The sequence below is a fragment of the Perognathus longimembris genome, chromosome 6, assembly GCF_023159225.1.
Source record: "Perognathus longimembris pacificus isolate PPM17 chromosome 6, ASM2315922v1, whole genome shotgun sequence".
NCBI classification, from domain to species: Eukaryota; Metazoa; Chordata; class Mammalia; order Rodentia; family Heteromyidae; genus Perognathus; species Perognathus longimembris.
Genome location: NC_063166.1, coordinates 55137698 through 55164865, shown reverse-complemented (window position 1 = coordinate 55164865; position 27168 = coordinate 55137698). Strand labels below are relative to the sequence as shown.

Genomic DNA, 27168 nt, shown 5'->3' with positions numbered 1-27168 from the left:
TATTTTGTTTTGTTCTTTTTCTCCTTTGTCACTGTTTTGTATCCTATACCTTTTGTTTGGGGGAGGGTCAGGGGTAGCACAAAAATGGTGGGGCAAAGGGTAAACAGATACAGCAGTAATACTCACTGGACCTTGTGTTAAAAATGAACTATAGAACTTGCGGAGGGTCAGTCTGGAGGGAAAAGCTGGCAGAAAGTAAAGGAAGAGATGACACTGTTTAAATACTGAACTATAACACTCTTGTATATCACCTTTATAATAACAATAGAAATTGTGTTGTAAAGAAGCTAGACTATCAAATTTACAGTTATGTATTTTTGTGTCTTGGCCCTTAACTTATCATCAGCATTTAGCAGAAACCTTGCATTCTTTGTTCCATGTGGCATTGGCTGTGGTAGTTCAAATGCCTGAAACTGAAATCAAACAAAGGCTACCCCTCTCAGCTAGAGTTTTCTCTAGAAGAGCCATGCATGCTTTCTCCATGTGATTATGCTGCTTTTCTATGCCATGATGCTTGCAAATGAGAGTGGGCCTTTCAAAAAGATCAAGCAGAATCTGCATTGCCTTTTATAATTTACTGCTCATTTAACATCATTTCTACCATACTCATAGGCCTGCTGGATTCCAGAGAAAAATGTTCAGAGCTCATTTTTCAATAAGAGGAATATCACTGTTACATTATAAAGAAAGCTGTGGGATAGAGAATGATCAGTACATGAGAGTAAGCACAGACCTTGTCAAGTAAATGAGCTCTTATCCAATACCCCAGAGAATACATATGTATGAAAATGTATAAATACACATATACATACCCACTAAGTACATAGTAAGTGGTGGCAATTTTTAGAGTGAATTTGCTTCAAAGATATATTCAATGTTATGCCTAAGGGCAAAGACAGAAAACTGGATGACTATTATTTCAAAATAAAAGTACTTCATCTTATTTTTCTGTTAGGGACAGTAAATTGGCCTGCTGAATTTTGGTGCAAGCCATTTCCATAGTAACAGAGCTTAATATGCTAAAGGTAGATTAAATTTACTTGCGATTTTTGAAAAATCTGGATATGCACTGTACAGTATTGGAAAATAGAGTTAATAGCCAAGAACACTATTGCTGCTAAAGAATCTCTTACACACATACACACTCATGCACATACTCTTCTTCATGCTAAAAAATGTGAATGTCAAAAAAAGCCACATACTGTATTATTCTTAAAAATGGAGTGCAATGGAAAGACATGAATTTTCTATGGCTTGGACTTCTTAGGTTTTGATGAAGTCAAATTTCTTTGCTTTTTATACTTGATCATTCTTAAAAATTGTATGATTCTTTTGATAATTCTTAAAAATTACCCACTGAATTATGATAACTTATACAGGATTCTACACATTCACATACAGTGAGGATACTCAAGAGAGAAACAAAAAGGCACACAATCACTATTTGACTCTTTATATGTATATAAGAGTATATACATATAAATATATGATATAGAAATATATAATATAAATAAATATCTATATGAACAAACTCCGAGATATGGAGTTTTATTTATTTATTTTTTTAATTTTGAAGGTTCTATAATTTTTTCTTTATGTGTGATGTATTCATTTGGAGGATGGAGGAGGGTACAGAACACTGGGAAAAGGGTGAAAATGCAGCAGTGGACTTCACAGTACACTGATGAAAGTGAACTATACAACTTGTGGGTGAAGATGGGAGGGAGGGACTAGGAGAGAATGAGGAAACTGAAGACACTGTAGGAAAGGAAATGTACTCATTACTTGACTCATGTAGTTGTAATTCCTCTGTATATCACCTCAACAATAACAGTAAAGTAAAAAACAACAACAACAGCAAATAAATTTATGCTACCATTTGAATTCCAGAGGAGCAAAACCTAAACCTAACAATCATAGGTAGAAGTGAATATAATTATGTTCTTTGGAAATTCCAAATAGCTCAGTACAGGGAGAGTATTGTATGTCTAAAGGAAACTACTAATGTGGGGCAGAATCTTATTATTAGTTTTAAGACTGAGTTATGAAGTATATCAAACATTCAAATAGACTTAAGAAATTATTCATATACCTATACTATAATTATACTTGCCACATTGTCCTAAAATCTTTTCAATTTTATTTCTATTATTACCTTTAAGTAATTGAACAAAGAAATAACCATTTAACAAAGCATTTAATAAATACAATATATCTTGATCAATGTCTCCCCTTTCAACATTCTCATCCACCCCTCCCCATCCACCCCTCCTTCTTGATTTTGTACAGTATACATTGGATCTTTGTCTGCATTTCCCCCTCTTCTCATCTCCATTTGTTCACCTGTTTCTTCTCTACTTGACCTCACCTTATCTCCTTTGAGTACCTGGTTCCTGATGTTTTTATTTTGCTGAACTTTGATTTTGGCTTTCTAAGGGATCACACTATTTGACATCTCCCATCAGTCCACCATATTTCAGCTAATATATTTGCATACACTTGCATATCATTCAAAATATTTACTTGTCTTTATAAGCTAAATCTAGCTTCCTCATAGAAGGGGAAATATGCATCCTTTTTCTTTCTAAATAAATAAAACTCTTGTCTATTCAAGCCAAACTCTACCTATCATGTCCTTTACCTTCTTCTGAATTCATCACCATCCTTAAAGTACATGAACCATTTACTTATGTGTTTCTATATATTCAGACTAGGAAAAGATAAACTAGAGTGTGTTGAAATTTTAGAGTTTAAGCAAACAGTAATTTATGAATTGGGAACATGTGGTTCTAGGTTCCATTGAAGGGGCATGAGGAGTGGTTCTTAAGGTGAACATGGATGCAAGGTAAAGAGAATATTTGAGCCAGGTACAGTGGTCCATGCCTAAACCCAAAAGGAAGGGAGACAGTAAGTTTAAGGTTAGGCTGATCATTGAGAACATTTGTCCAAAAAAAAAAAAAAAAGATGCTGGAATTAGTGGTGACTTTTTATCAGTTAAAGTGGAGCAGAAGGTTTATTTGAATTATTTTGGGGAAGGTCTATAATTAGATGTCAGTTGAAAAGTTCTGATTGATTAAGCTTAAGTTTCATTCTACCATTAGTACTTGGTTCGCTTATGTAGGAACTCAGGTTTTTAGAGCTACCCAGCCTAATACCCTCTCAATGATTTTAACAGGACTTACGAATGAATCTCTTCATTGATCCATCTTTATGTTTTAAAATATTCTAGATGCAGTATTATAGAGTCTATGCTATTTGGCAACTCATTTCAATCACTCATCATTATTGTTTTTGAGCTTTAGCTTAGAGGAATAAGGGGAAGAGGATATGTATTTTCAGTTCTGAACAGTTCATCATATTTTCGACTAAACTTAGGGTTCATTTGGAGAATAAATTGGCAAGGACAGTTTTTGCGTATATAGGAACTATCAACAATATGGAAACTGTGCATCAGAGTCAAAAATGAAAAAAAAAAAAAAAAGGAAATGCTCTAGTCTTTGTACTCAAGTCTTTCTATTTTTGAAAACCAGATGCTTTCTTTGAGAACATCCTCGGAGAGCAATTCCAGTACTGCGTAATCTTTGGTTGTTGCAGGATGGAAACCCACTGACTGACTGTCCATGTTACAGTACACCCTACTGAGGGCACAGCTTGTGCACAGATTGGAAAATCAAACTCTGGGCTTGTGCCAGGCTACCTCACTGATTATTTGTGACTCAGCCACCATTTCTCAGAACTTCTTATTTACTTGTCATTTACATTCTTAGTTGCAGGATCTGTATCCGATAGGTTTGGAGAGCAGAAGGACTATGGGCTGGCATCCACTTAGGTTCCTTTTTGTCCTGCTGTGCACATAGCCATCTTCTCCAAACTTTTATCATGAGAGTTACCTAACTGGATGGTTTGTTCAGTTTGATGGTTACAATTTGATAACAAGAATAATTTTTAAACTTTTGTATGGTCAAAATAAAGGAGCTAAAGTGGTACTTGTGTTTAGGATACAAAACTGAGCTACTGATTTATTACAAGATCGAGGTGAGGTACAGTGTATATTCCATTTCTTGTCTCTGTTTGACATACTACTCTAATTCAAAGGAATCTCTTTCTTACATGCAGAAGCTCTCTCAAAAGTAAAAAAAAAGGGACTGCACATACACATTTTACTTTTGAGATGACATTTACTTACTCAACAATATCTACCAAATTAAATGTTATATTGACCTTGTGTCAGTGTCAACTAATGGTACTTTATTTTGATTGCATTTCTGACTATGTTAGGCTAAAAACAAGTGTCTCCAGGCAAATTAAATTCCAAGGAAGCTTTTTAGGCTATGTTCAAATAGGAACAGGTTTGATAAATATATTTGTCTAACAAGAATAGGACAAAGAGCTCTTTGTTTACTGACATAGTTTATTGTCATTCTCCTCTATACCTCTCGTGTGGCTGTTTTATAGAACATAAAGTCTAGGTATCCTGTCGGAATCTCAGCTCTTATTTATAGCTTGCTGCAAAGTGGCTTATTGTCATTTATTATTTCTTATTTGATTTATATAGCATCTTTCCACCAAAGAGCCTATGGATTTATTTATGTAGAGAGAGCACCCACACCCTTACATATTCTCTTGTGTATCTCTTTCTCTGTCTCTCTGTCTCTCTGTCTCTCTCTCTCACATACACACACAAACACAAATACACACACAACTTTAAAGTTCATTTAGTGTGTGATATAAGAAGCATTATATCACCAAAATCTGTAGAAGAGTTTTCTATTTGTTACTGTTTTTTCTACATCAACGTTTTGGGAAATAACTTGCCATATTTTTTCACCTTGAGTGTTTATCATTTGCCTCTAGGTGGATCGAATCATCTTCTGTGTCTTTTTAGAAGTTGACTTCAAAATCTACAAAAAGAAAATGAGCGAGTTTTTCCCTATAGGTGAGTAATGCTATTCAATTTCATTGAAGAAGTGGAGGCATCACTTTATTTGTAATTCATTCTTCAGGACTGTTACAACCACAGTTCTGTGATGTCAACTACCCCTACAAACTGGAACCATAAATTCTAACAACTGAACATGACAACAGGAATCCTGGATTCTAGGCTACTCTGTCCCATGAGGTCACTGTATTGTCATGAGGATGCCAGGCCAACATTGGCTTTCTACTCCTCACAACAAAGAGCAGGGGTTGGACTATGTAATTCCTAACAACCATCTATTGGCCCTAAATTACATGATGTGTTATCATTTCCCCAGCTTGTAAGATTTCTGAGCATTGTGCCTACATCAACCATGTTAAGTCTCTCCACTGGAAAATGTACAAAACTCATTTATATTTGAAGTTGGAATTCTGACGTCCTGCATTCCATTCCCATTTTGATCAATTTTCTTATCCCGAATTGTAATGACTTAGAGAGATTCTTTCTAGGGGTACCCGAGAATAGTACTTATTCTCTTTATTTCACATTTCTTAAGATATAGGGGAAACTATACTTAATGAAAAACCTTGAGTAATGGATTTACATTGATTGAGTCTGCCATTAGTTGGATTGGGGTAATTTAAATATTTTCCCCCATTCTCCCTCTTCTAGCCTATTAAGGCTGAGGCTTGTTTAATGCCTTGTTATTTTTATGGTATCATTAAAGTCACAGAGCCCAAAGTGCTTTCCTTAGCCATGCTAAGAATTGCTTTCAGGAAATTTCATGCTACTGTAAGCATTGTTAGTGCCTACCTTTCAGAGAGCTGTTTTTGTTTTTGTTTTTTTCCTGAAGATTCTGTCTTCATTGGAAGTGGCATTTCATGCAGTGAGTTTGTAGAAATGAATCAAATAAAAGGTGTTGCTACACATTCACCATTTTAATAAGTCCATCAGAGTCAACAAGAGCTTGCTCTGCCTGTAGATCAGAGAAGGACAGGGTGTAGCTGCAGAGAAGGGAAAAAAAAGATGGAGACATTTCCGCTCTGACATAATGCTCTAAGCAAACAAGTTCTTCTGAGTAATTAAAAGTTATTTACCTTAATATAGTCACTGGAAGGTGAATCTGCTAAATGTATTTAATATGAGTTCTCAACTAAGACCTTCTTCTTTTTTTTTTGGCCAGTCCTGGGCCTTGGACTCAGGGCCTGAGCACTGTCCCTGGCTTCTTCCCGCTCAAGGCTAGCACTCTGCCACTTGAGTCACAGCGCTGCTTCTGGCCGTTTTTTCTGTATATGTGGTGCTGGGGAATCGAACCTAGGGCCTCGTGTATCCCAGGCAGGCACTCTTGCCACTAGGCTATATCCCCAGCCCCTAAGGCCTTCTTCTTAACTGGAACCACATGAGTTTCTGTAAGATTCCTACTCATGAAGAATGGGATAGTGCTTGTAATCTTTTGGCTCCTCTTCTTTACCTCCCTCCTTATAAGTCTCCCTTTCTTTGCATTTCATCCCATTGGTTTAGCAGTACAGTATTTTGTAGCATAAAGCACATGATAGCTATTTAATAAGCAGATGTTGAGATATTGAATTTCAGATCTTTCTCAGAAATCTGATCGTTTTTATTTATAGCTTGCTGCAAAGTATCTTATTGTCATTTATTATTTTTACTGATGCATATATAATACACTTCTGCCAAAGATCTTGTGGGCTTATTTGAATGCAAACCCCACCTCTTACACACACACACACACACACACACACACACACACACACACAACCTTAGACTTCACTCAGTGCAGAAAGTATTATATCACTATACCACCAAAAATGTATACATGAGGTTTTTATCTTTTGATCCCTTTTTTGCATTTTTTTCTGGATTTCCTTTGCAAACACAGTGAGATGATTAGTGACAAGTTCACATCTCTTAGTGTTCTCAAAAGGAATTGTTCATTATGAAAAAGTATGGCTATTTTTAGAATGTGTGATGCAAATATTCTCCTGTCTTGTCAATATCAGAGCATAATTCATAAAAGTTTATAAATCTTCAATTCTTTGAGATGTTTGAAAATAATGGCATCATATTGATCTTCATGTCTTCTAAAATGGGAATTATCTTCACTCTAACATGATAAAAAATAATATATTAATGTAAAACAAATCTGTCTACCAGCAGGTATTTCCAATGATAGATAGCCAAAAATCACCCTGCAAATTTTAGAAAATTAGACAGTTTTAGGGTTCTCTAATCTATTAATAACTATGCAAATAAATTGTTTAAAATATTGCAATTTTAAATGAATCCAAAACTCATCTCAGTACTTGAACAAGTAAGGCCATAATAAAATCATCTTCAATTTCATATCAATGCTTCAAAGCACACCATGTCCATGAAATTATTTCCAGTGCATATTTATAATAGCAAATATATTTTAAACTCAATGTCAAGATCCTCAAAATTGTGGAGTATTTCTGCAATTTTGAAGCATTAGCAATTTGTAGTCCTAAGTATGCAATATGAAATAAAGATGATGTCTAATGGAATATGTGAACCGACATAGATGATATACATTATCTGTCCTTAATTTAAATTTATGGTTAATTCATATCTGTACCATCTTGGATTGGAATATAATTTTTCTTGACTTGTCTGACTGAATGTAGTGTTATAACCCTTTCCCATGCAGAAGTGGTAGTTGAAGAAAATATCATTTTACCAGAAACCAAACCTCTTTGTTTTGGGGGCATGTTGATCTTACATTCATGAGCTTCACAATCTGGAGTCTGAGACCAAACATATGAGAATAAACAAAAGTTAAATTAGAAGAGTTCACATAAAATGAGTGACATGTACATAACTACTACCTAATGTTAGTCATGGGAAAGATCATTTATGGATTGCTTTCACTCAGCTAAACCTATCATTCATTGCTTTTTTAATTTTTAAATTTTATTTTATTGTCAAGTTGATGTACAAAGGGGTTACAGTTACATATATAAGGTAATAAAGTACATTTCTTGTTGAACATCATTCCTTTTTAAAAAAATATTATCTTTAAGTATTTATACAAAGGAATTGCCATTTAACAAAATAGTTTATGAATAAGTTAATCTTTATGGTAACTCTAAGAGTATAGCCACTACATTGACCATGTGTGGTGATTTCTGTCCTTAACAATTTCTTTTTAAGGTGGTCTTAAAGTCTATCAACCTAGAGAGCAGCCCTAAGCCAATATAATCTTTCTCACTTGAAAAGGAAGCTCTGACTAAGGAAAAAAAGGTTCTCAAGTGTGTGACCGCTGATATTCTGTGATGAAGTAAGGTTCAGAAAGTTTTGTGGTGCTCTCTTGAGGTCCGTGGAGGTTTGTAAACAGCAGGAAACTAACCTGGCAAGTAGAGCTTGGGTGAGAAAGAGAGCCTGTGGGATACTTCCTTTATTTAGGATGCCTAGGGCTTTCTCACCAGGTTTGTGAATTGGTTAAAGAACATATTTACAAACAAGGAACTTACATGACTTTCATATTGGCCATTAAATTTGATCCTGACCATTATCTGCAGTACATGTTGGGTTTGGGGTTGTTGGGATGGAAGAAGGTTTTAAGTAGACCAAAGGTTATTGAGCACAACTGAGTTCCAAAATAGGTCAGTCAGTACAAAAATTGGATCCATAGCAATATTGTATGGCACTCAACTTTTTAGGTAAAGAAAAATGAGACAAACTTGAAGACAAAACTCTGTCCCCTAACTAGGAAGTAACAGGACTTTATTTTAAAATTGAGAATGACAACTATCACTGAACAAATGATAATAGCTTAGTTTTCAGAGAGCATTATTGGAGAAGACTGAGATCAACTTCCAAAATGTATGCAAAGTATGGAAAAAGTGCTATCCTTAATTTAATCTACTGGCCATCATTTTTGAACTACCATGCTTCTTCCTTCTAATACCTGTAAATGTCACCAAGGGAACTTTTTTTAAATTTAATTTTATTGTCAAGGTGTTGGGCAAAGGTTACAGTTACGCATGTAAGGTAGTGAGTGCATTTCTTGCAAAACATATTACTCTCTCCCTCATTTTTCTCTCAATTTACCTTCCCCCTAACCCCTCCCCCAAGTTGTACAGTTCATTTTCAACATACTGTCTTGTGATTATCACTGTTGCCTTGGTTCACTTTTTGTCCTTTGTCTCACCATTTTGCTGTTCCACTTCCCTTCCCTAGTTAAGATAAGCATATTCATTAGTCAAATTGGTGCTTTATCAGGCATCTTAAAATCAGAGTCTATGCAAATTATTTTTGAAGTATGGCAGGTGAGTAGATAATTGATAATGAGCAGAAGAAAGATTTTATTGTATTACCATCAAGTCAGTAGACATTGTCTATAATAGCTTTTCTAGGGCTGCAAAAATAAAGTATCATGTAGCAGTAGCTTCAGCCACAGAAATATATTCTCTTACAATTCTAGGGTCTAGAAGTCCAACATCTAGTGTTGGCATGGTTCTTTGCAGGGGCTGTCAGCTTCACTTCTAGGCTTGTAGATGTCCATCTTTCTCTCTCCAAGTGTTCACATGATCTTTTCTCTACATTGCCTGTGAGCTTGCTTCCTTTTTGTAAGTATGTTGGTAATATTGGATAAGGACCCACTCTAATTACCTCTTCTTAATTACCTTTTTAAGATCCTATCTCAACAAAAGCAGTGTGTCCTGAGGTAGTAGGGGATTTCTGTGCCATTTCTTTTTTTTTTTTTTTGGCCAGTCCTGGGCCTTGGACTCAGGGCCTGAGCACCTTCCCTGGCTTCTTCCCCCCTCAAGGCTAGCACTCTGCCACCTGAGCCACAGTGCCCCTTCTGGCCGTTTTCCATATATGTGGTGCTGGGGAATCGAACCAAGAGCTTCATGTGTAGGAGGCAAGCACTCTTGCCACTAGGCCATATTCCCAGCCCTCTGTGCCATTTCTGTGCCCATCATACAATAGAAATCACAAAGAAAGGAAGTAGAAGTGATTTCTTGCTTTCCAACCGTTTTACATCTTACTATGGACAAAGCACATTTGACTTCTTCCTTCCAGATATATTTTTTGAAAGCAGAGAGTATGGTGGCTCTATAGAATTCTCATACATTTCAGGTGCAAATAATTTATATTTACAGAGGATGATTACATTGCCTAAAGCAAATATTTCTGTGACTTAACTCAGAACAATTTGTTCTTTATATTGAAGGTTTCTATTTTACAGTATGTGGACTTTATCATGCATAGTTTTAATTGAATACAGAAAGAAAAAAGGATTCTTAATTTTAATTATGGAGGTCAATTTTAGTTAAGTCTTAATCCTAATAGAGACCTTATATGTTAATTTTTCTTCTAATAGATATAGTTTTCTCCTACTATATACATATTAATTTTTCTCCTAATAGGTATATATTAATGGTTCTCCTAATCATCTTAAGAATTGATAATTTTTCAACTATATCAAAGAATACTAGCCAGGTGCCAATGGCTCACACCAGAAATACCTTCCTTTCTCAGGAAACTGAGTTGTGAGCATCACAGTTGGAAGCCAAATTGGGCAAGAAAGCCCATGAGCCTCCAAAATACTATCAAAAAACCAGAAGTGGAGGCATGACTCAAGTGGTCGACTCAAGTGGCAAAGCCAAGTGAGAATGAAAGGCCTTGGATTCAAGCCCCAGTATCGGCACCAAAATGCAAAACAAACAAACAAAAAAGAATCCTGCTGTTTGAAGTTCTAGAATTCCCTTTCTCCTCTTTAGAAAATACCTCCATTTCTTTATGGTGGGCGCTCATATCTGTGGTGATTTTGCCCTGTGGCAATAAATGTGAGAAGAGAAAACCCCTGGTGGCTAAAGGCCATAGACATTGCTGGGAATTCTACTATGCACAAGACAGATACACAGAGAAGAGAATTACCAAATGTCAAATGTAAAATGGTTAGAGGTTGAAAAGCTTTATTTACTGCTTTCAACCTTCTACCACTCAGGACACTAAGACAGTCTTTGACTTTCGATTGGCAAAGGCAATTATCTCACATAGACAGAGATGTCATAATGTTCTGCCTACTGATGTCCTGCCCAAAGTTCTGTGTCTGGCCATATTTGAAACCTGTGCATTTAAGATACAGTTCTTAAGCCATGGCTCATACCTATAATCCTACCTACTCTGACAATCATGATTCAGAGTCCACACAGGCAGACAAATCCACAAGACTCTTATCTCCAGTGGACCTGTAAAAAGTCATATAAAGAGGCTCAGCTCAAGTGGTAAGGAGCCAACAATAAGCAAAAAAGCTGAGCAAGAGAGCATGGCCCTAAGTTCTAGCCCCAGTTATAGCACACAGCATGCCTCATGCACACACACAGACACACACACACATGCACACACATACACACTCGCATACCCACATACACTTCCAGAAGAGGCAAGTTTTATGCAAGATGTTTGAAACACAATTTAGCAAGTAATCAAATATCACATTGGCACATTCTCAGTATCCAGGAATTAAGGGGAAATTCCTTGGAGGACCACATTAAATGGGGCAAGTTTCATGACAAATGCAGTATTTATAATGATCTATAAAGGATGAGTGCAAGTAAAGAACAGATGCCAAGTGATGTGTAGGCAACAGGAAGGAGGCATTCAGTTCAGAGGAAATGTGGAAAAAAGGATTCATGTTCCAGACTTGGGAATCTCTGAGAAATGTTGACAGCCTTCTTTTTAGAAGTGATCAGGTTGGAAAAGAAAGTTTTTGAGCTAAAGAGAAACAAGATGGATCTTATACAGACAGTCCCCATCTGATAATGGCTGAATTTAGGATTTTTTTTTATAAAACATTATAACTGTGTGAAGGTGATATTTATTCAATACATATCACATCAGTCCATTTTAAGTTTTGTATTTTGATTCTTTCCCTGCCTATTGATAGGCAGTATCACTATGTGGTATCTGTCACAGTATAGGGCCAGGGGCAGGAGGCCACAGCTTCCAGTCAGGCAAATGATGGTGAGGGGACACAGGAACTACACAGGGCACTCTGTCACTCTGATATTCAGTAGATTAGATTTGTTGCTTGCATTTTGTTGTTGGTGGTGGTGGTAGTCATTGGGCTTGAACTCAGGGCCTTTGCACTATCCCTGAGCTTTTTTGCTCAAGGCTAGTGCTCTACCATTTGATCCATAGCACCACTTCCTTTTTTTTTTTTTTTTTTTTTTTTGGCCAGTCCTGGGCCTTGGACTCAGGGCCTGAGCACTGTCCCTGGCTTCTTCCTGCTCAAGGCTAGCACTCTGCCACCTGAGCCACAGCGCCCCTTCTGGCCGTTTTCCATATACGTAGTGCTGGGGAATCGAACCAAGAGCTTCATGTGTAGAAGGCAAGCACTCTTGCCACTAGGCCATATTCCCAACCCCCATAGCACCACTTCTGGGTCTCTGGAAGTTAATTGGAGTAAGAGTCTCATGGACTTTCCTACCCAGGCTGGCTTTGAGCTTTGATCCTCAGGGCTCAGCCCTCTGAGTAGCTAAGAGTACAGGTGTGAGCCACCAGCATCCAGCTGGCTTGTATTTTTTTGACCCAATATATTTTTAGCTCAAAATGGACTTATCAGTATGCAGTATGGAGAAGCTTCTGTAAAGAAGGATTCATTCTGCCTATTTTCTTAGGGACTGGACTTTCAACAACAGTCTGATGCCACAGGTTCATTTTCCTTCATAGGAATGGTAGTGATGATAGAGCTGATGATTGCTAAGTAGATTCACCACAGTCATATAGCTGGGCAAGTCTGACCTCAAGGCCTTTCCCCTGTACAATGATTCTTCTCATAGCAAACCTGAAGAGACGGAAAAGTAATTGAAGTGACTTGCTTACTACAGAATCTAGGTGCAAACTTCTTGCAGTAATATGACACAACAACTGGAGGACTGATATTCCTCCAATCACATGGCACTCTGCCATTCCCTTTCTTTTCTCCTCTCCTCTCTTCTTTTGTTATCAATTTTCCAAGAACAGTAATGAAATACGAGTGTCTTGAGCCACTAAAATTTTCTTACTTCTTACCATGTCAACCTAATGCTTGAAAGATAGCCCTTGAAGGCAGTATTGATGACAGGTGGTAATATTCTGAGAAAAGTGATCAGTGCCTAATGAAGACTTTGACAGAGTCAAATGCACCCATGGCATACTAGCTTTGTCATATAACAAATAGCTTCAATCTTGTTAGAGTTACAGGATTTGTGGCTTTGCACATATAGCTTAACATTTCTGTGCTTCATTCTTATCTTGTGCTAACATAGTTTACAGTCCAGTGTAAATATAATGAGCAGCATTAAAAATGGATATTTATACAGGTTTCTGGACTAAGCCTCACATAATTTAAAATATCCATATTTATTTTTATTAACATTTTAAAAGTAAGCACCTCAATTTCTGTGATGATTATTTTTAAAAAGCATAACTTATTAAAGTATAATTTTAACAAAAAATGGATAAATTAAGAGAAGAAAACATAAACCATATCCTTTCTCACAACCTAGAGATGAATTAAATTTTGTTTATCCTTCTTGTCTGTAGAAACAGAAGGAGCAAGCAACCAGAGATTTGACCTACAACTTTCTGTTTGTTACTTAATCCAAATCATGAAGATTTTTTTCATTACAGTAGGTATTCTTCAAAAACATAAAAATTTTGTTTACCTAACATTTACCCAAAGTCATACAATGGAACTTTAAAATTAACTTTATAAATTACTCTATAATTATTTATAAGTCACAATTACAGAAGATCATCTTTATAGGTATTAGCATTGTTCCTTTTTTAAAAAATAATTTTTTAGAAAGTGGAATTATTTCTTCAAAATGTATAGACAATCAATCAGGCACTAGTGGCTCTTACCTATAATCCTAGCTACTCAAGAGGTTGAGGTCTGAGGTTGATGTTCGAAGCCAACCCTAGAAAAAGAGTCCCTAAGACTCAGCTACCAAGAAAGTGAAATTGGAGCTGTGGTGCAAGCAGTAGAGCACCAAGCCTCAAACAGAACAGGCTAAGTGACTGCATGAAGCCTTGCGCTCAAGCTCCAGTACCAACACCAAAAAATATTTATATATGCATGCATATATATATATGCATACACACATACAACTAAACTAATTTTGTCAAGTACACACACAATACTTTGTCAAATAGGTCACTAGTTTTGTATCATTGTGCTCTGAAAAACTGTAGCCATTTCCATTTACAGAGATGAAAACTTGAACAGCCATTCCTACCATAAAGCCATCTGAGCTTCAGTATCCATGAACAGCATGTGAGAAACTACTTTTCTCTAGCTTTTCTCAGTTGATCCTGTTCTCATGCTCTCTTGTCAGTTTATATAAGGAATGTGGTAATTAATGAGCAATAATGTTCATTCCTTTTATTATAAATATGATTTATTCTTTTTTTCAGTTCCTTGATCTCCAAATTTCTTTTATGAAACTGCTAATCATGTGCTATGCATATTTTATTGGTGTACATTATTCGTTCATTTGTAAGATGTCACTGTATATTAATCCTTAATCCCTTCTAATATTAATTGGAAATAGTTTTGAGGTTTATCATTTGCCTTTGAGACACCATAATTTATAATCAAAATTGTGAGACAAAGTACAAATATAAGAGAAAATTTTTTAAAGAAAGAATGTCCACAATAAAATTATCCACCTCCTAAACACCACAACCTTGACTATGTTAGGTTACATTGAAAGAGAGCATAGCATTGCTAATGGAATTAAGGTTGCAACCAGTTCACTTTAAGACAGAAGCATTATCATGGACTATATGAATAGGACCAATGTAATTTTTTTTTTTTTTTTTTTTTTTTTTTTTTGCCAGTCCTGGGCCTTGGACTCAGGGCCTGAGCACTGTCCATGGCTTCTTTTTGCTCAAGGCTAGCACTCTGCCACTTGAGTCACAGCGCCACTTCTGGCCATTTTCTGTATATGTGGTGCTGGGGAATCGAACCCAGGGCTTCAAGTATACGAGTCAAGCGCTCTTGCCACTAGGCCATAACCCCAGCCCCCCAATGTAATTATTGATCATGTAAAATTGGAAGAAAACAGAGAAAACAATGTGAGGAAGAGGAGGTTTATAAAAGAGTTTGCAAATAGATTCTGATTTTGAAGATGGAGGAGGAGGATTATTAGCTAAGGGACATGAATGACTCCTAAAAATATAGAAACAACAAAAAAGAATCTCCCTGGAGCTTCCAGAGCAACAACAACAAAAATAGAGCCCTGTTTATTGATTGATTTTAGCCTAATCAGATCCATTGGAGACTTCTGGTCTATAGATCTATAAGATAGTAAGTTCATCTTTAATTTAGTTATAAGCCACTAAATAAAAATTTGTTATAGCACTGATAGAAACCTGTATACCTGCAATCTTTGAATAAGCAAAAGAAACAAGAAGAAAATTATCAAGTAAGAATTACATTATTTGCCCCCAAAAGGCATAACCAGTGCATAGAAAAACTGCAGGGTAAACAAATTCTGAATTTTCCTTAATTATGAATACTCAAGGAGACATGGTGCATTTGTGCACATTTAATGTGCAGCTCACATTGATGTTTAGAATTCGACAAGACATGCTCTCTGTAATGTGACATAAATGAGTTTACTGCCTTCTTAGGAAATGGGTGCTAACCATTTCCACTTGATGGGCCTCAAAAGCTGCAAACACATTTTGCCTTCAATGAAAATCCAGTGAAGTGTTGCTGTATCCAAGCAACCTGAATGCAGGAACAAGCACCAGGCAGAGACAGAAAGCAATCTGTCCCTTCAAAGGGGTGAGTGTGCAATGAGTGTAGCAAATGCTGATAAACAGCAGAACAAATAAGGACCTGGGAACACGAGCCTTGACTAAGTAGAGTTTCATCTCATTAGGGAGTTCTGGCAAAACAGACACTACTAAATGCTACTTGGTGACAGGAGGATAGTGTAGGCATCTTTACAGAAAACCTGGCAGGGTACTTTTGGAAGATCATTCCATTCCATTCTGTTCTTTAGTTGGAAACATTGAAGCAAGTGGAGGGGAAAGAAATTTCTTTGGAAGAATAGTCTATGAATGAAATAATTGCTAGTAAGGCACAGAAGCAACTATGAAGATAAAAATAAACACAAGATATTGGAAATCCTCCAACTTATGTTAATGCAGGGACATGATTTCTACTCTTAGCCATGTATGTTTAAAAGTTGCTCTCTCACTGGGTACTGCTGGCTCATGTCTTTCATTCTAACTACTCAAGAAGCTGAGATCTGAGGATCATGGTTGAAAGACAGCCCAGGAAGAAAAGTCAGTGAGACTCTTATCTCCAATTAACTGCTGGAAAGCCAGAAGTATAGTTGTGGCTTGAGTGGTAGAGTGCTAGCCTTGAGCAAAAGAAGCCCGGGGGTAGCACCTGGGCTCTGAGCTTAAGCTCTAGGACTGGCATGTGTATACACACACACACACACACACACACACACACACACACACACACACCACACACACACACACACACACACACACACACACACACACAAAACACACAGCTCTGTCTCCATCATTGGCTGTTCACTGCTTAGTCCATAACAATGGCCTGATTATCTCTGCTGTTCAACTGCAATCAACCTTGATGAGGTTATTAGAATCTCTTTCATGGGCTGACCTTGGTTACTGAAACCAGTCAGCATGTCCTTGATCACATGAGCTCACAAGACCCTTTGGAGTCCTTATCATACTTGAATGAACATCTTTTACCCTGGGAATGCTCTATCTGCCACTTTTCCTTATACTGGTCTGTGCCTAGTCCATCCCACTGTGTATAGCCATCTGCACACAGGCTATCTCCAACTGCGAGTCTCTCAGGCATCTTCAACTCAGCACATGCACAAGCAAATTCAAAGTCTGTCCTTCTACTTCTCAGTGCTTCTCTTCCTCAATCTCATAACTAAGTAATTTGCTTCTATCAGGTGCCCAGCTGGCAAAATCAGAAGCAGTAAACGGTGCCATTTTCTAAGCGAATGCCTTTTGTTGAATGATAGATTAAAAAATAAAGGACATCTGAGTGCCCATCTTAGCCAAAAACAAACAAAAAAAAAACTGGGAAGGAAAAAGAATTCTGCTTTTATCTGTTTTTTAAAAGTTTTCTTCCACTCCTATCAACTACCTTAAAGAATGCACTTTGCCATCTGTTCAATTCTCTGGGGCCAGGTATTCAACTTCCTGGTGGAAGTTAGGTTCTGTGAGAAATTTTCCACATCAGTCACTCTTGCTAGAGGTTCTGCTTGTCAGGTCTCAGAGAAACCACAAGGATTCCAACATCTTCACTAATACGAGGGAACCCCCATTAGCATGATTTACGTAATAATAGTTTCTTTCTCTACAGATGGAAATTGTTCCCAGGAGTCATTGGCAATGAAATACCGAAAGGATAAGGAGCATACCAGAATTGTATCATAAGAAATTATGCTTTTTAAGACAAAGGACTTGCAAGTACATGACATAAAAGTACACAAAAATAAAATCCTGCATGAGGATTGTGGAATTATCCACCCATGTGTGAAGACATCTCTAAAAGTTGGACAAGAGTAATCAATTTATTATTTCCCAGTGTCTGTCTTTTTATTCCCTCAAGGGTAGAGAGGATGCTGCATAGCTTATGTGGGGATCTTCCTCCCCATTTTCAGTGCAACATATAACATCCTGTGAGAGGCATAGCTATTCCTCAGACCCACCTTGGCCACTCTCCATTACGTTAGTGTTAATGAGACATCACAACTCTGTTTGGCTTAGGCATCCCAAAAGATGAATATCTACTTTTTGAAAGATTGTCCTCCAACACTTCAGAATCAGTATTTTAGACCAATGGTCCTAAAGTTCTAAGTCTCCAGTGTGCATTCCCATTAGCTGGTGGGCTGACCAAGAGACTCACTCTACAAAGCTTCAGGCTTGACAGATTTTCAGTAGCACCTGAGAATTTATGTTTCTCACAAGTTTTCAAGTGATAATGGAGCTATTGATCTAGACACTACACTTTGAGAACTTCTGCTCTATTTTAATTTTTGACCAGTACTGATTTGAAATCTGAGCTTAGTGATTACTAGGCAAATGCTCTATTGCTTAAATGTAGATTATTTCTTAGGGTAGATCAGCCTGTTTTGGCTTCAGATGTTTTTCAGATATGGTCTTGATGGGTTTTGCCTAGGGCCAGTCTTACACCATAATCTTTCTACTTACACCCCTGGTATAGCTTGAATTGTGGACATGAACCACTACGTCAGAATTATTTTGGTTGAGAAACTTACTTTTGGTAGTAGAAACTTGCTAACTTATTGTCTAGGCTGGCCTTGAACAAAAAGTCTTGATCTGTATGTAGCCCCTGAGATTATAGGCCTGAAACACCTTACAAGCAATACCTTCTGGTTTGGGGAGAAGGGTTATTTGTATGAGTTTGTTAGTTTAACTTTTCCAAACATTTTATTAATTACAACAACCCAAGGGAAAAAGGAAAAGCAAGGTCTCAAGTCACTCCAAATCCTAGAATGTCTTTGATTTCCAAGTGTGACCTGTTCATCATTGAGAAACAATCTTTGCTTCTCAGAAGACAGTTATGATGATTTAGACTAAAAATAATATTAACTATATCTTCCACAGAAGAAAATGAAATAGATATTATATATCTCCAGGTTGGTTAGGCACTTCCTTGTAGAGTTGCCCTAAACTGATCTCTCAGGAGCAATTAGATGGTTTTCACATAATTTTTAAATCAAAATAAGACCATAGTCATGTAAATTTTATGTAGAGCGCGCAACACAATGTTCTAACAGAAAGTGGTGTGGTGAAAAAAAACAGCTTCTATTATGAAATTAACACCCAAGAAGCCCTTCCTTTAAGAGGAAATGTGGTTTTAGCCTGTGGGTGGTCTACAACCAGAAGAGAAGGGGATTTTTTCCCCTTGAGCTCCCATTTCTTAACACCCAGAACCATAAAATCTGATAGATGGCTCACTATTTTGAAAAGGTATTTATATCACTTTGGCTAGAAACTTAGAGTTCTGTCATGACCCTCAAACACAGAAGTAGGATGCTTGAAGAACTGTTTAAAAGAGTAGCAGCCAGCCCTGTGCAGGTACTCCATTGGTTCATCACCACTTCCAAATTTTGAATGACATAATTCCCTTCTCCTATTTTCATAAACCATCATCTGTTTTTATGCATTGTCTTTTGGGTTCCTGATTTTGCTAGGAAAACAAAAAACTGTGTAGAAAGATGTCACATAAATATGACTCAAGCACATTCTATAGAATACTGTACTGTTGAATTAAAGTCAATTTGTTTCATATGAAACAACATATGCTTTCCAGTTTGATTTTTATACACATAATAGCAAAACATGAAAGCATGTATAAATTCTTATCATTGAAAAAAAAAGTTTGTTTCTTTGCTGGTCCTGGGGCTTGAACTCTGGGCTTGGGTGCTATGCCGGGACACCTTTTGTTTAAGGCTAGCACTCTGCCTCTTCAGTCACTTCTGGATTTTTCTGTGATTAATTAGAGATAAGCATCTCACTGATTTTCTTCCCTAGGCTGGTTTTTAACCAAAATCCTCAGACCTTCTGAGTAGCTAGGACAGATTTGAATGACTGGTACCAGGCTAAATCTTGCTGGTTTTTTTTTTTTTTTTTAAGATATGTGTATGGCTTCTCTGTCTAAAGTTGTTTACTCACCAATAAGGTTTAATACTTCACCCTGGGATATACTGAGGATTTTCTTTCTTTTTTTCTACTTCTAGTCAGTATTGTTGTCGGAATATACATACAGAAACACAGATACATACATATATGTGAAAGCATATGTCCCAGCCATCCCAGGGGACCATGCAGAGAGAATCACAGAACAGAGAAGAAGGTTCATAAGGAGGTTTATTAGTGGGGCCATAGCTCCCACGGGAGAAAGAGCTACATGGCCTCTGCACCTTATCCAGGTGGCAATTTGTCTCTCTCCGGGGGTAAAGGGGAAGTAAGTAGGTCTTAATAGTGAGTAGGAGTGGCTCATTAGGTATGGGTGGATCTGGGGGCTAATGGGACTAGCTAAAGACCTGAGGCTAGGGAAATGCTAACAATATGTATATGTGGAAAAGCATTTGTGATAAAGAATGTGTCATGAAATTATGGAGGCTGCCAAGTCCTACAGTCTTCAGCTGGCAAATAGAGATCTGGGAGAAAGTTCATGGTTTGGGTCTAATGTAGTACTGATGGAACCAATAATAAAGTTCCATTCTGAATATTTGTAAGCTTGAAACCCAGCAAGAACCAATGTTTAAGTCTGAATTCAAAGTTAGGAACAAAATATGTCCAAGCATGAGAGCATCTAGGCAGAAGGTTCCCCATTAATATTAGGAGGCTCAGCCTTTCTGTTTTATCCAGGCCTCCTCCTGGGTGTCTGATGCTTAGGAACAGTGGGAAAAGCAATGTATTTACTTGGTCTTCAAGTTCAAATGTTAATCTTTTCCAAAAATACCCTCACAGACACACACACACACACACACACACACACACACACACAGAAAAATGTTTGGCCATTTTGTGGCCGATTCACATTGACTACTAAAACCTACCATCACATCTGGCATGGAAGGGCTTCAGCTAGAATGGAGTATTTCACATAGCTGTTCTTGTAGCCATAGAATTCGCTTTTTTTCCCCCCACTAAAAACTACTTGTCTGTTCACACCCATGCATTTTCACATATGTCTTTCCCTTTGCTTGAGTATCATAATCCCTGTGTTGTTCTCAGTTCCTCAAATAAAGTCTTGAATGAAGGATTCAGGTGGAGCTACTTTGTTTGAGAAGCCAGTCTAAGACACATGAGTAGAGGGGAGTAATGAGAAAGAGAAGATTATATGAGTTGAATAAGTACTAAACCAGTTATTTCTGGATATCTGAGGCCCAATGACAAAGGGCTTTTGGAGATAATGAGGAACAACTCCAGATGTTTTTAAATGAATATGAAAAGCAAGAGAGTTGGAATACTGACTTGCAAATACTGTCAGCCATTCTTTGAAAGGCTGCTTGTTGGAGGCTATTAAAATCCTAGTATTTGTTTCAGTTGTGTCTAGCAAGCAGAGGAGCTCTCTGGAAAAGAAGCTAGAGGCTGGAAATCAGGCTGACAGTGAGACAGAATTAGATTACCAAAAGCACAATGACCTCGGTCATTATCATTTCATAATGTACTTGATGGTTAAGATCTTTTTAGGTGAGAAGTAGTAATCTTCCTTCTTCAGGCACAATATACTTTTTTTAAAAGAGAGAGAATTAGATTGTAAGAACTGGAGGTGTAGCTCAAGTGATAGAGCACCTTGCCTAGCAGGTGAAAAACCCCAAGTTCAACCCCAATATCATACAACAAAACAAAACAAAACAAAATCCACAATAATATGAGAAGAGAGGAACAAATATGGAAATCAAGCAGGACTTGACTGACTAGTGTTTTAGTGCATTTGGGCTGCTGCAACAAGATACCATTCACAAGAAGACTTTATCAAAAACAAATTTACTTTTCCCTGTCTAGAGGCTGGAAATCCTAGGTATAGCTACAGTACTTACATTGTCTGCCAAAGATCCAGGTCCCTACAGTGATCTATATTCTCCCTATTTCTTCATGCAGAAAAAGGGCAAAGCCTGTCTCTTCATCTTTTTTGAAGGCTACTAATCCCATCCATGAGGGTTCTACTCCTCAAAGCCCTCACCACCCAATGTCACCACTTAGAGGGTCAGTATTTCAACAACTGAAATTTAGGGATCCATTGTCACATCACAGTGCCAAATATGGAGAACATTCAAAGAAAGATTTGATGATATAAGTTCAAAACTTCAAACATACCATATATAATGCATAGAAATTGTATATCCTCTGATCCATTGGTCCATTTGCAAGTGGTTATTCATGGAGCTGAGAGGAATAAATTGAGGATGATATGACTAGGAGGGACCATGAAAGCACATGATTAAAGGTTTACATCTATGGCCCGAATAGCAAAGCAGTACTTTTCATTGCATGGTACATAGATGTGATATGTCCACGTGTCTGACATATTTTTCTACATTTCTCCAGTACTTGAGATCTCGAGTATACATACCTATAACACATGCAGAAAAATGCAACATCTAAAGTCTGTGATTTACAACTTGAATAATTGAAATGACTGATATGACCAGGCATATCTTATACAAGTAAAACAAATCACTGCACATGTAGCTAGTTACAAATACACAATTATTTTCTAGAAAGGAAATGTAAACCTTTGGTGTTCACTTGTTCTCTGACATGGACACTTTCCTTCTAGCTTAGAATGATATGAGAAAAGAGAAATACACGCTGTTTCTTCTTTTATATAATTATGTTATTCAGCTCCATGGAAAAAATGTTGGGGCTGGGGATATGGCCTAGTGTCAAGAGTGCTTGCCTCATATACATGAGGCCTTGGGTTCAATTCCCACATATACAGAAAATGGCCAGAAGTGGCACTGTGGCTCAAGTGGCAGAGTGCTAGCCTTGAGCAAAAAGAAGCCAGGGACAGTGCTCAGGCCCTGAGTCCAAGGCCCAGGACTGGCAAAAAAAAAAAAAAAGAAGAAAAAGAAAAAGAAAAGAAAAAATGTTGATGTTCTCAGCTTTTATTTACTTATTTTTTCCTCAGCTTTTATAGAACTTTCTCTTCTTCTGTTTCTAATAGATGATAATGATGAAGAAGAAGATGTTGACATGAAAGAAGATTCAGGTACTAAATTTAAGATTTTATTACTCGGGGGTTATGAGGAATTATTTTTCATATATATAATATATATACATTATATATGTGATATATTTATATATGCTATATAAATATATACTATAATTTTCTGATGCAAAACAAAATAAGGTTAATAAAAGAGAAATACATGATCAATATAATAAACTAAGGAAGTAGTTTTACTAATGAGGCAAATAAACTCATTATCTTCCAAGCATAAAGTTAGACTGAACTTCCTGACAGCTAAGGTAAAAAATGGAACATGATGCTATAGTTAAAAGTTCTATAATAAATGATTCCCACAATCAAAATTGAGAGACAAAGGATAAAAAGACAAACAACTCCGAAAGCAATACTTACAAAATCATTTGGTGTAAGGCAACTGAACAACTCATGGGGGGAGAGGGAAGGGAAAGGGGGAAGGGGGAAAATGAGGGAGGAGGTAACAAATTGTACAAGAAATGTACCCACTGCCCTATGTATGAAACTGTAACCCCTCTGTACATCACTTTGACAATGAATAAGTAATTATTCAGAAAAAAATAAATGATTCCCACAGTTGTTACTTATAATAATCACCTATTATGCCTGTATATTCTACATCAAGAATACAGACTACACAACCAAAATAATTTAATCATCTTGTTTCCTGAAGTCCGGGGCTTACAAGGAAGGCTCAACAGCCAGTGCTAGAATCATATGAAAACTTGTTCATTCATTTGCCTGGCTAGTAACTGATTTCAGCTATCAGCTGGAACTTTAGTTGGGACAATTTTATGAAATGCTACCACATGGCTTCTTTCAGTGTCCTAAGATTCCTTATAGCCTGGTGACCAGCTGAGTTTTTTGCAAAAGAATTAGTGAACTTCAGAAACTGTACCTTTTTTTAATACTTAAGCTTTAAAGTCTCATGGCATCACTTCCATGGAACAAGTCACTCAGATGCAGGGGAAATAATAATCTCTTGATAAAGCATGGTTCTGCACAGCATGCAAGGCCTAAAATGTAGGGGTGGCCATCTTTGAAAAGTATACTTTCAACATGGACTCTATGGTCTCCCTTATTGGGAATAATTAGCACAGGTTTAGGCAAGTCACAGCAGAGGATCACAAGAGCCCAATAGCTATACCCTTATGATCACATAAGACGATGCTAAGTGAAATGAACTCCATTTTATGGAAATGATTGTTATATCACAGTTGTAACTACTTTCAACATCCCATGTGTATCTGTAGTTTCTACTATTGATGATGTTCGTGTATCACCTTCTTGTGATTGTATCTACACTATCTCTGTAATCTTATCTGAGTGAATGGGAAACAGTGTGTACTGGTATTAGAATTAGGAAATTCAAAGGGAATACCAAAATTGAGAGACAAAGGGTAAAATAAGAGAAACAACAACAAAAGCAATACTTGCAAAACTGTTCGGTGTAAGTGAACTGAACACCACAGGGGGGGAAAGGGGGAGGGGGGAGGTGGGTATGAGGGACAAGGTAACAAACAGTACAAGAAAAGTATCCAATGCCTAACGTATGAAACTGTAACCTCTCTGTACATCAGTTTTATAATAAAAACTTAAGAAAAAAGAAAAGTATACTTTCACATAGCATGTGTTTTTTTCTCACTGTCAGAGAGGAAGAAATATACCAACTCCTAAAGATCAGAATTTATAAGGGAAATCTAATGGTTTAAAAGCATGGACACTGGTCTAATGCAGCCAGTAAATATGCTCTCAAATAGGAATTCAAGAATCAACAGGCCTGAATTCAACTAGCTACACTATTTATTGGCCTTAAGAAAATATATTTTCCTATAAAGCACATTTTCTATTTTTAGAAGTAATAATTCTCACCAATTGTTTTGCTTAGGGTGTTGAATGAGGTGCCTTACCTTTAATATTTCTCACATCACTTTTCCCACAATAAAGATTCAACACATTATTGATTTTATCTCCTCTCCTCTTTTCTCCTCTCCTCTCCTCTCCTCTCCTCTCCTCTCCTCTCCTTTCCTCTCCTCTCCTCTCCTCTCCTCTCCATCTCTCTCATGCCAGGTGGTATTGAGAGCGAATACAGCTTCATTCATATCTCACACTGGAACATGATGGTCTCCAAGATAACTATAAACAAGTCCCCCAAGACCACTAACTATTGTTGTATCTCTGTCCTCATCATCTCTTCTCTTGTAGATAGGAAAGCTAGAGACATTTTTGAAAATGCAATTTTTTTTTTTTTTTTGGCCAGTCCTGGGCCTTGGACTCAGGGCCTGAGCACTGTCCCTGGCTTCTTCCCGCAGGCTAGCACTCTGCCACTTGAGCCACAGCGCCGCTTCTGGCCGTTTTTCTGTATATGTGGTGCTGGGGAATCGAACCTAGGGCCTCGTGTATCCGAGGCAGGCACTCTTGCCACTAGGCTATATCCCCAGCCCTGAAAATGCAATTTTTAAGGATGCACTAGTGCTAGATTACTTGAGTGAATCAGCTTGACAAATGTCAAATGGGAGTGAAATAACAACCTGAATACCTAAGACAAGTGGACTCTCTGGATAACATGAACCCTGATGTGAAGAGTTTACTGATTTCTGGGGTGTGAACTCCCCTACCATGTTCTTTTTCAAATGGGTGATGATAAAATTAGTTGGTATGTACTGGCTCAGATCAGCCTCAAAACATTTCTAAGTTAGCACAGCAGGCTTTAATTAAACACTCTTTGTGCCAATTTCTTGCTATGAATAAGTTAATGGAATACCTAAAACAGATCTCTGAGGCAAATGATCATCAAGTCTTACAAGGGATTCCTTCTTGAATACTAGATGTAGAAATTGAATGCAGGTTTATTTGACCCCAGGAAAAAGTTCTTAACTTCCTTGCTCCAGACCTGTATAGTAAACAGAGGCAGAAAAATCTCAGAGGAGAGTTAGAAAAAGTCATCCTGAAGATGAAGCTCTGTCACATGAGGGATAAAAGGGACTGGTTTTCATCTTCTCTAATCCTGGCATGGAAAATATTTTCCTCTGTCTTTTAATGAACAGGGATGTGCATTATTGGAATTGCCCCCAACCTAAGCCAGGAAGTACATAAAATCAACAACCATCTATAGCCACTCAACTCAACAATGCTAAAGTTACACTTATGTTCCTCAGGGGGAAAAGCCATGCTCATGACAAAGCTCCAGCTTCTGACCTTGGCCAGAAAGAGAAGATACATACACACACACACACACACACACACACACACACACACACACGTATGGGGTGTTTTGTTGGGAAGCACCCTTCAGTAATCTAGTCCAAGAGGGAGAGCCATTCCTGTCCAGCTATACAGAAAAACCTGGGTACAGTGGCCACAAGTGTCACTGACTTTTATTTGAATATTCCTGGATACCAGGCCCATGAGTGCCATGAAATAATACAATACTCCCATCTTAGAAGACCCCCATATTTAATATGCCCCCATGCTCACAACTGTTCAAAAAGGAAATATGAGTGTTTAGGGAGTGTTTAAATACCGGTAAATATAGGCACATAGATATATTTTAAAATCTCATCCATTCACCATGAATGTCCATTCAGATGGGAAATCAAAAACTAGAATTGTAATTTACTAAAACTAAATGCTGGTTTGGAATTGAATTTTCAGCTCTGGAAATTCTTTGCTGATGCCTCCATTGCAGACAATGCATTTCAAGGACATGAAAAGCTTAGAGTCTTCTCCAAATGAGATTGCAAACATTGCTTTGCCCACTTTATGAATCTTGTTGAGCCTGGTATTTGTGCTCAGTGAGCTGTTCCAAGTACCTCATTTCTGTTTGTGCTGAACCCATTCCAAGGGTCAGCATACATCTTACACCTGGTGACAGTAGTTGGAGGGGGTGGCTAATGTAGTCATTGGCAAAAATTTCTCACCCTGGCCATAGTAATGACCTTAGATGTGATTGACTTGCAACCATAGAATACCTAGCCTACTGCCCCAAGCCTTTGTAGTCTGTAGTGCCAAGGTTTTTAATAGAACATCTATCAAATGTGGGGTTTTCTTTCTGCTCCTTTCCTAATAGATGAGAAAAGAGAACTGAGTCGTCATGGCTCCATAGTGTAATTTTAGAATCTTGGCACAAGACAACAGCTGCTAAGAGAGTGCAAATTGGGCATGGGCCCCATTATATCTTAGCCTTAAAGAAAATACAATTGGATTTTAAATGAAATTCTCACGGTACTTCCAGGCACCAAGGATACAAAGAAAGCACAAGTGCCCTTTCTCATGGAACTGATAGTCAAAGAACTGGGGGAAAAGGTAACAGACAATCAAGAAACACAATGGAGATATTGTTCAAGTGGTAGTACATTTGCCTAGCAAGTTTAGGCCCTGAGTTCAAATCCCAGTTCCACTGAAAAAGAGGAAAGATGAAGAGGATGAAGAAAAAGAAGAGGAGGTGAAAGAAAATGATAAG

General features: G+C 37.4%; 1 protein-coding gene across 2 annotated transcripts in view; it reads left to right on the top strand.

Annotated features, from left to right (window-relative positions):
- The window catches only part of Macrod2 (mono-ADP ribosylhydrolase 2), a 1728876-nt gene that overhangs the window by 1549748 nt on the left and 151960 nt on the right, over positions 1-27168 (top strand). For both annotated transcript variants that reach the window (XM_048348774.1, XM_048348773.1), the window contains exons 9-10: positions 4855-4936; positions 22668-22712. In XM_048348774.1, coding sequence (XP_048204731.1) covers positions 4855-4936; positions 22668-22712 — 127 coding nt within the window. The remainder of the gene's footprint in view (positions 1-4854; positions 4937-22667; positions 22713-27168) is intronic.